The 10,240-nt window shown below is 61.8% G+C and overlaps 1 protein-coding gene across 1 annotated transcript; it reads left to right on the forward strand.

The window, feature by feature from the left end:
- Window positions 1-915: 915 nt before the first annotated feature.
- On the forward strand, window positions 916-8,911 carry LOC148219343 (Fc receptor-like protein 4). The gene is made up of 7 exons (XM_088157735.1): window positions 916-936; window positions 1,598-1,688; window positions 5,171-5,401; window positions 5,724-5,978; window positions 6,078-6,356; window positions 6,797-7,066; window positions 8,829-8,911. Exons 1-7 carry the CDS (start codon window positions 916-918, stop codon window positions 8,909-8,911), a joined length of 1,230 nt encoding a protein of 409 aa, XP_088013861.1.
- Window positions 8,912-10,240: the final 1,329 nt, after the last annotated feature.

Below are 10,240 nucleotides of genomic sequence, written 5' to 3' on the forward strand. Positions count from 1 at the left end.
CGACATTTCCCCATCAAACCCATACCTCCCGTCCCCCCGTTCCCCCACGCCAGGTGCCAGCCCTGTCTGTGTCCCCGCAGTGCCCGTGGCCAATGCCACCATCACCCCTGGTCCCCCGGCACTCCAGGTGCATGCAGGTGACCCCGTGACCCTGCGCTGCTCAGTGCAGGTGGGCTCAGCCCCTGTCACCTTCACCTGGCTGCACGATGGGCAGGACGTGGCCCGGGGTCCCCTCCTGGATCTTGGGGACATCGATGTGGGACATTCAGGCACCTACCAGTGCGTGGCCACCAACCAGCTGGGACAGGACGGGCACGGCGTGTTCCGGGCACTCAGCCCAGAGCTGGCCCTGGAGGTGACACCCTGGGGACATGGAGGCACAGGTGGGGTCACTCGGGGTTCCTATGTGGGTCTGCAATCCCTTGATCATAGATGACCCAGGTTCACCCCCTGCTCTGTCCTTGGCAGTGACACAAATGGAACAGGGCACAGGAGGGGAGCTCATGAGGTCACTGGGATTGCAGAACCTCTGGGGTGACCCCGGGGACCCCAGTGTGTCCCTCTCTATTTCCTGCAGAGGCTGCATGGGTGGTTGGGTCCCTCTTGTTCCTGGTGCTGCTCATGGGTATCATTGTGGCCTTTCACTGGTGGATCCACATGGGTGGAATGGAGGGAATTGAGGGTCTGGTGGAGGTTCAGGATTCCCGGAGGTGGATGGGGAATCAAAGTCACCCCTCCATTTTTCCTTTGCAGATGCCAGGAAACACCAGGAAAGGTGAGTGCAGGCTTTGACCATGATTTGTGTTTTCCCCAAACCTCCAGGACCTCCCATCCTCTTCCACACATCCCCTTATTCCCACGGAGCCCCCATGGTGGAGGATCCTCAGGTGACCAATGTGGAGCTGCAGGGGCCACATGGGCAACCGTGGGAACCCGGTGACATCTGTGACATTCTACAACAAAAGTTGTGACCCTCGGGGAAGTGGGAGGCACTGGAGTGATGGGAAGGCCCCATAGTGGGGGCAGAGATTGGGCAGCACCCAGGGCCCCTGGGCTGGGGGAAACTGAGCCCGCAGTGACCTCGGCTGGGGGTACTGAGAGCTGTGGGGAGAATTTGGAGGGTCTTGGTTGGACTCCAGTGGCATCCATGGATGGGATTTCAGGAATATTGATGTGGCACTGGGAGCTCCTGGAGGGTTTTGGGAACTCTTGGAGGGTCATGCAAGGATGTTGGGGGATCTTTCTGGGGTCCTGGGGGAGTTTGAGAGGTGCCCCTACCTGCCAGGCTTCGAGTTTTGTTGCTCAGAGGGTCGGGAGCACGGGGGACAATGGGGGCACTGTGGTGGTGCAGAAGTTCTGGGGGATTCAGGGGTGATTGAAATGTCTGGGGGCAATCAGGGGTGCAGTGGGAATCGGGGGTGCAGTGGGAATTTTTGTATTCCATGGGTTGTTGGAGCTGTCAAGGTCCCAGGAAGGGTCAGGGGTCCCGGGGTCCCCATGGTCACTCCCTCCCCTTGTCCTTGCAGCTGCCAGGAAGCCCCAGCACAGGTGAGTGGGAGGGTCTGGCCAGGACTCCCCTTTTCCCCCCCCGTCCCAGACTCCACCCAGAACCCCAGTTATCCCCATAGGACACCCTGGAGGAGGGGTGATGATGGAACCCCATGCTGTGGGCACTGAGTGGGTAGGGGGTGAGTATGGGGGGGTACATGGACACGTCACCCACGGGTGTCACCCCCACCCAGGTCTCCAACCCTGGAGTCTCTCTCAGGTCCCCGCCCAGCACATCCCCCAGGTGACCCACACAGAGCTGCTGGGACCCCAAGGACGACAGCAGGACCCCGGTGACATCTACGAGAACGTGCTGTGACACTGGGGGCACTGGGGGTTCCTTTCCTAGGGCACCCCCCCTTTGGCACCCCCCAGGCTCCCATGGGTGCCCACCCTGACCAGGAGGTGGCCACGAGTGGTGGGTCCCATCTGGGGCTGCCAGAGCTCCACGTTCCAGTGCTCCCAGTGCTCCCAGTATCCCCAGGGGCTCCCCATTCCCTCCCCCAGTGCCAGGGGGCACAGGACCCTTGTCCCTCTCATTGGACACAAAAAGCATCTTTAGGATTAAACTGGGAGAAATGGTTTTGGTTTGTTCAGCTCTGCCTGCTCAGCTCGGGCCGAGGAGGGTCCCGGTCAGGTTGAGCAGATCCTTGTGGGATTTGCAGCAGTTTTGGGGCTCTCTCAGTCCCTTGTGCACAGGGACCAAATGATCAATTGCTGCATTTCCGGACTGGTTCCCTCGCAGCTGCCCCCGCAGGGGGGGTTTCCAGTCAGCCCTGCTCTGAAAACCATCAAAGGCCCTGGCAGAGCCACTGCTGGGGCTCACACCGGGTTTTGTGCTTCTTGCAGGGCTGAGCAAACCACAGCCACGCCTTTTTCCCCCACAGAATTCTCACCTTTGCAGCAGCTCGAGAGCTGCGAGAATCAAAGCCAAGGGGGCAGGGGGAGCCTCAGGTCCTGGCTGCCACCTGGGGCTGGCCAGAGCAGGGCTGGCCAGTGCCCATCCCTGTGCCCTGGGCTGGGCCATGGCTGGGCCCCACACTTGGATGGCCACTGGCTTCAAGGAGGAGCAGTTTGGGAGCTCCTTCCTGCCTGGAGCTCCATTCCCAAGCTGCTCTTGCTGGCTCAGATCCTGCGGGGGTCAAGTGAAAATGGAGATGTCTGGAACAGAATTTCTCCCAAAACCCAATAAACCCAGTGTTGCTAAGCCCTCAGGACAGAAATGTCATGCAGGGGATTTTGGGGAGCAGGAGAGGGAGGGGGAAGCCCCCCAAGAGCATCACAAGTGTTCCATGTGCAGGGTCTCATCCATCTCCTGGTTGCCAGCACTGAGACCCTGCAGGGGTTTTGGGTATGAGGGTGGGCTTTGGGTGTTTTTGGGGTGTCTGTGCCCTTCCTGACTGGCACCAGGCCATGTCCATCCCCCTCCCCACTCATCCCTGCTGGGGTTTTTCCCCCACAGAATGATCTTGATGGGCTGTGGGATGGGGCCGAGGTGCTGCACCTGTGAGGGTTCCCAAATGGGGATTGAGGGCTCCCAGATGGGTGGGGGCAGCCAATGAGGGGGTGTAGAGTGGCCGGGTCACACCCCAAATTGGGGCACCCCAGATGTCACAGAGGTCACAGTGCCCCACTGAGGACAGAGGGGGCTGGCAGGGCCCCCCGTGCCCTACCCTGGACAGGGACTTCCTCAGGGAATGTGTCCAGGGACCCTGCCCAGAACCACCATCCCCCAGGACAGGATCTCCCCTGCTGGGATGTGTCACCACTGGAACAAAATCTGCCCAGAACGTGTCACCCCCAGAACAGGATCCCCTCAGGACAGGAACCCCTGGATGTGCCCCCCCAGGACAGAACTCCCCCCCTGTGTGACTCTCAGCACAAACAGCCTCTTCCTTCTGCTGCAGGAGAGAGAAAGTGAAAGTGTTGGGGGGCACAGCTGGACACCCCCATCCCCCACAGCCTCCCCACCCCTCCCTGGAGACCCCTCACCCCTTTTTCTCCCTCCCTGGATTCCCCCCCAACCCATTCTCTGCCCAGCTGCTCCCCAGGATTTCTGAGCCAAGAACTGGGAGTGGTGGGGAATGGCACAAAAGTGAAGAAAATAAGGAAACCAGAGAAATAAAGAGAGGAAAAAGTCAAGCGTGGGAAGGGCACAGAAGCAGAGCTGCTCAGGACCCCCATGTGATGCCTGCCCAGGAAACACTCCAGGGGGGCAACGTTGGGCCCTGGGTCACCCCAAAATCTGAGGCACCCAGGGTAGGAGTGGTGACCCATGGGGCCTACCCAGGCACTGCCCATCCCTGGCACCCCCATTCCCCTGGGAACCCAACCATGGGACAACCATTCCTTCTGTCCCCTCTTCCCTGGGACCCCCATGCCATGACCTCCACTCCCCAGGATCTCCATTCCCAAGGACCCTCATCCTGGTAGTTCCAGCCCCTGGGACCCCTCCCTTCCCTTGGGGACCAAGATTCCCCCAGGACTCCCATTTTCCCTGACACCCCAATCCCTGGGGTCCGTCCCATGATCACAAATCCCTGAAGGCCACATTGTTCTGGGATTCTCATCCCTGAGTTTGAATCCACCCAACCCTTGGGACCCCCATTCCCATCCCTGGAACTCCAGTCCCCTGGACACCCATCCTTGGCTCCCTGCACCTCCTCAGCCTCCAAATTCCGGCAACATCCTGTCCCCACCATGTCCCACCATCACCTCCATGTCCTACAAGGTCCCCACCCTGCCCCCATCCTGTCCCACCCTGCCCCCACCGAGGGCCACCTACACATGGGGACGAGAGCTGACCTCGTTTCCTGTCCCTTCATCCGAAGAGCCGCCAGACAGGGGACAGGGGACAGCCACAGCAGTGAGTGACAGCCAGTGCCCATGGCCGGGGACAGCGGGATGGCCGGGAAGGTGGCTCTGCTCCTGTGGGGTGAGTGCCCCGGGCACGGGCCTGATGACCCTGGGGACGGGCCCTGGTGAGGCAGAGAGGGGTGGGGAGGGGGCACAGGGGGGCTGCGGGGTCCCCTGAGGTCCCCAAGGCCAGCACAGCCAGTGGGGGACAGAGCCAGTGGCTCCTCAGTGTGACCGGGGTTTTGGGGTGGCCCTGGGAACAGGAAAAGGGGAACTGGGATGTGGGAGAGGGATGTGGAGACAGGGATGGGGGACAGAGTTTCAGGGGACAGGGATGTCAGGTTTGGCTCCACGGGGCTGGGGCAGCTGTGGGGACAGGGACAAGGGGAGAAGCACCACGGGGATGTGGCCGTGGGGCTGGCGGGGGTGAGCTGTGCCAGCACGGGCTGGCCGTGGTGTCCCTGTCCCCGAGGCGTCCGTGCCACCCGGACGTGTGACACAGAGCTGTCCCCTGGGAGCCTCTCCAGACCTGTTGGGGACCGTGCCCGGGCATTTTCCCACAAGAAGCCGTGTCCCCACGGGGACAGCTCGGGGACAGCCTCACACCCTGCCCCCGCGGAGCCAATTCCACCTTGCCCTGTCCCTTCTCCCTTCCAGCCCAGACCCTCAGCCTCGCTGGTGAGTCCTCGGGGGATGCCATGCCCCCACCCCGCTGTCCCCAGCCCCTTGGTGGCCCTGGCAGGCTGGTGTCCCCTGTCCCCCGCAGGTGCCCAGACCCCCCAGCTCCTGGTGGAGCCCCCCTGGACGCCGGCGGTGCTGTGGGACCGGGTGACACTGACCTGCCAGGGCTCGGGGACCGCCCGTGCCACCACCTGGTACAAGGACGGGTGGCGCTGGGGGCAGGAGGGACGTGACTGCTTCCCTGTCACCGAGAGTGGCACCTACCAGTGTCAGAGACCCGGCAGTGGGCTCAGCCCCCCCGTCATGGTGTCAAATGGTGAGGGGGGATCTGAAATGCTCAGGGTGGCTCCCTGATAACTCTGGGTGGGCTCCACTCCGTGGGTGGCCTCACAACCCTCGTGTGACAGGCGAGAGCCTGTCCCCTGCACACAGGGACATCCCAGTGCATCCCAGTGCATCCCAGTGCACCCCAGGGTGTTGGGACTCCCGTGGTGACAGCTGTGCCACGGGGCTGCTCCTGGTGTCCCTGGGACCCTCCTGCGCAGTGGACACTCCAGCCAGATGTCCCCGGTGCCGTGGGCACCCACTTTGGACCTGTCTCGGGCTCCTCAGTGACACGGGACCCTCCTGTCCCACAGACCCGCTGGTGCTGCAGGTGCCAGCACGGGCGCTGCTGGAGGGGGACACGGTGACACTGCGCTGCCGGGGCTGGCAGGACAACCGTGTCACCAGGGTGCGATTTTACAAGGACGGGAAGGATCTAGGGGGGTCCCTCAGGGGCGCCAAGCTGTCCCTGCCCCCCCTGAAGCTGCACAACAGCGGCCGCTACAGCTGCGAGGGCTTGGGGGCCTCAGGATTGACACTGTCAGCACCGGTGACAGTGACAGTGCACGGTGAGCACTCCCACGGCTGGAACTCCAATATCCTGACACACCCAAAGCCACTTCTCAGTGCAATCAGAGTCACAGTCGCCACCCCCATCTCCTTCCCAGAGCTCTTCCCGGTGCCGGTGCTGGAGGGTCCCCCCGAGCTCCCCGAGGGGTCCCCCCTCAATCTCAGCTGCCTCAGCACCCCCAGCCCCCTGCGGCCCCGAGCCCCCCTCCTGTACAGCTTTTACCGGGACGGGCAGATGCTGCAGGGCCCGCAGGGCTCCCCGCAGCTCCTGGTGCCCGCCGTGGGGGTCTCCCACTCGGGGAATTACAGGTGCGAGGTGCTCTCCGAGGGGGGGGCCGTGCGGAAGAGCAGCGCCCGGCTCGGCGTCACGGTGCGCAGTGAGTGCGGGGATGGGCACGGGGAGCCCCCACCGCCCTCCCAGATCTCCCATCCCTGCTCAATCCTCTGCGTGCCCCTCTCCTTCCCAGCTCTCTCCCTGGGTCCCCCCATTGCCCATTGCATCCCTCCCAGATCCCCTTACCCATCCCTGGGTTCCTCTCTCCCTCTCTGAGGCCCTTCAATTGTCCACAGGTCCCTCCATCCCTGTCTGGGTCCCTAAACCGTTCCCTGTGGTTCCCTTCAACCCTCTCCATGTGTCCCCTCGCTGAATCTCCCATCCTTCCACCCCTTTCCAAGCCTCACTCCGTCTCTGTGCCCCCTTCTTCCTCACTGGGATCCCCCAGCCCTCTCTGATCCTCCCTCTCCATGAGTCCCTCACTGCTCCCTGCTGTCCCCCACTCGTCCCATGTCCCCAGTCCCTCCTGTGTCCTCCCCACAGGGGTCCCGCTCTCTGGTGTGTCCCTGTCGGTGCAGCCCCCCGGGGGACAGGTGGCACTGGGGGACCACCTGGTGCTGAGCTGCGCAGTGGCCATGGGGACAGGTCCCCTGTCCTTCTCCTGGCTCCGGGAGGGTTCGCAGACACCACTGGGCACCGGTCCCCGCCTGGAGCTGCGGCACGTTGGGGACAATGACAGCGGCCACTACCAGTGCCGGGCCAGCAACAGGGACAGCGTGGCTGACAGCCCCACTCTGAACGTCACTGTCGTGGGTGAGTGGAACCCGTGGGCTGGGGGTGACCCCACCCACAGCATCCCCAATTCCACACATCCCAAATTCCACCTCATCCCCCCCACACCAGCCCCAGCCCAGCTCACAGTGCCAGCCCTGGTGTCACAGACCAGCGAACAGGGACCCTCTGGCTCCAGGGATCCCCACCCAGGACATCCAAGCCATGCATCCCTAAGCCCAGCTGTCACATTCCCCACTGCACATCATGTCACATTCACCCTACTGAGCGTGACCCTCCCAGAGCACTGAGACCCTTGGCATTGGGGTGATGCCCCCGTTGATGTTCCTCATGGCACCCATCACATCCCACCCACGCCATTCTGTGCCCCCCACCAGGTGACAGCCATCCCCACCCTTGGACACGGCATCCCTCATCCCACCTTCCCCTCACCCTCATCTCATCTTCATCCCCCACTCCTCATCCATCACATGCTCTCCTCCCACACCTCATGATGACCCCCAGCACCATGGGGTCACTGTCCTGGGTGAAGGAGACCCTCTGTATCCAGGAGTCACCATGCAGACTCCCTCATCCCCCCTCACCAGGTGCCAGAACCTGTCCCCGGCCTCAGCCCTGTCTGTGTCCCCGCAGTGCCCGTGGCCAATGCCACCATCGCCCCTGGTCCCCCGGCACTCCAGGTGCATGCAGGTGACTCTGTGACCCTGAACTGCTCGGTGCAGGTGGGCTCAGCCCCTGTCACCTTCACCTGGCTGCACGATGGGCAGGAAGTGGGTCGGGGTCCCCTCCTGGATCTTGGGGACATCGATGTGGGACATTCGGGCACCTACCAGTGCATGGCCACCAACCAGCTGGGACAGGACGGGCACCGCGTGTTCCAGGCACTCAGCCCAGAGCTGGCCCTGGAGGTGACACCACAGGGAACCACTGGACACTGGAACAGAGGTGGGATCACACGGGGTCACTGGGATTGCAGGACCCCTGGAGTGACAGGTGACCCCGATTTGTCCCTTCTGTCCCCAGCAGTGGCCGCAGGCATTGGCGGGTCCCTCCTCTTCCTGGTCCTGCTCCTGGGTGTAGCTGTGCGCTGGCATCGGTGGAACAACATGGGTGGGTGACAATGGGGACCATGGGGACCCTGGGGAGCTGGGGGACCACCTGCCTGTTGGGGTGATGGGGTGGCACCCAGAGCCTCTGACTTGGCAATGATGGCTCAGGACCTTTGGTCAGGGTCCTGAAGGATTTGGGGTGGTGTTGGAGGGACTTGCAGGGATTTTGGGGGTTCTTTCAGTGATCCTGGGGGAATGTGGAGGCTACCCCATACCTGGCAGGCTTGAGCTTCAGGGGGCTCTGGGGGTCCAGAGAACAGAGCAGGGGTTCTGGAGGGCATCAGGGATGCTCAGGGGTCCTGGAGGATATTGAGGGTGTAGTCGGATTTCAGGATTGCTGAGAAGGGTCAGGACCCTGGGGACCCCACAGTTATCCCTCCCCTCTTTCCTTTGCAGCTGCCAGGAAGCAGCAGGAAAGGTGAGTAGGGGGCTCAAACCACACTCTCGTCTTTGACCCCAACCCCCAAGACCTCCCATTCCCTCCCACACATCCCCTTGATTCCCTCAGGGCGCCCCCGGAGCCCCCGGCCCTCCCAGAGGAGGGGAAGGTGCTGTACACCCACGTCATGATCACCAAGCAGACGGGGGGTGAGTCCGGGCTGGGGCACATGCAGAGGGACACGTCACCCATGAGTGTCCCCCCGCCCAGATGCCACAGCCCGTGTCTCTTGCAGCGTCCCCCTGTCCCACCACACTCCAGGATCCCCAGGTGACCTATGTGGAGCTGCCAGCAACCCATGGGCAACTGCGGGAATGAGGGGACATCTACGGGAATGTGCTGTGACACTCGGGGCATGGCTGGGCACTGGGGGGCTCTGGGGGCACTGGGGGCACTGGGGGACCTCACCCATGGGCAGCCACACATGTGTGTCCCCTGCACTGTTCCCGTGGGTGCCCAACATTCACGGGTAGGTGGGCACAAGTGTGAGGCAGCACAGGGCATCCAGAGCTCCACATGACCCCAGAACCCACAAGGATTTCCCCACCCCCCCTTCCACTATCACCAGTGGCTCCCCATTCCACATCCAAGTGCCCCCAGTACCCTCAGAGACTTCTCCATTCCTTCCAAACTGTGCTGCCAGTACCCCCAAGGGCTCCCTCTTTCCCCTCCCAGTGCCTCTCCATTGCTCCCAGTGGATCCAGGTGGTTCCCATTCTCTCTCCCAGTACCCCTGTACTCCCAGTGCCTCTGCAATGCCCCTCTCAGCACTCCCAGGACACCCACGGCTCAACATCTCTCCTCCCAGTGCCACGCGAACACAGGACTCGTTTCCCTCTTACTGGCACCAAAATGCAGCTTTTTGGTTCAACTGCCAGAGATGGTGTTTCTTTGTTCAGCTCTGTTGGGCTTTAGGAATGGGATTCTCCAATTTTGGGCTGCCACTCAAAACCAGTGCTATGGATTCCCTTCTGCCCTGTCTCAAACCCCTCCTGTGCTGTGTTCCCCACATGATGATGTCCCAAAGGGCCTGGGGGGATTCTGGACCCTCCCCCTTTTCCAGAGCAGTCAGGATCAGGCCATGGCACAGGGTGGGGTGTCAGGGATAGGAAAAGTTTGATGTCTCAAAATATTTTGGAACACCTGTGTGTGGCAGGGCTGGGTCAGGCCTTGCTTTTGGTGGCACAGGGCCCCATGTGTCATTCAGTCTGTCAGCCATAGCACACTGGGGACAGTGTGACGCTCTGCCAAACCCAGCTCCTGATTACCTGAGGGACCAGGAGTCCCACCTTGGCAGAGGGCCCTTGGTGGCCCAAGGGCTTAAAAAGCAGAGCAAGAGGTGGCCAAGTGTCTGACTTTGTCTGCTCTTGAAGTGCCTGCCCCATTCATGCTGGAACCCAGGAGTTGGAAACTGTCATGATTTAAAAGAGAAACACCTGCCATAGAAAGCAGGAACTCTCCTGGATTGGAAAGAGGACCTATGCCTCCAAATTTTTTTAAGTGTGAAGTTTCTGGGGCTTCCAGGCAAAAATGTAGGAAAAAGAATAACAGTTCATTGCTAGGAAAGTTCTAGAACAGAACAGAACAAACAGCAACACAAGAAAAGAAATTTCCAACCCGCTCAGGGCAGTTTGTTCATCTTTGTGCA

This window comes from Sturnus vulgaris, unplaced genomic scaffold (genome assembly GCF_052056855.1).
Source record: "Sturnus vulgaris isolate bStuVul1 unplaced genomic scaffold, bStuVul1.hap1 Scaffold_155, whole genome shotgun sequence".
In the NCBI taxonomy this organism is placed as follows: Eukaryota; Metazoa; Chordata; class Aves; order Passeriformes; family Sturnidae; genus Sturnus; species Sturnus vulgaris.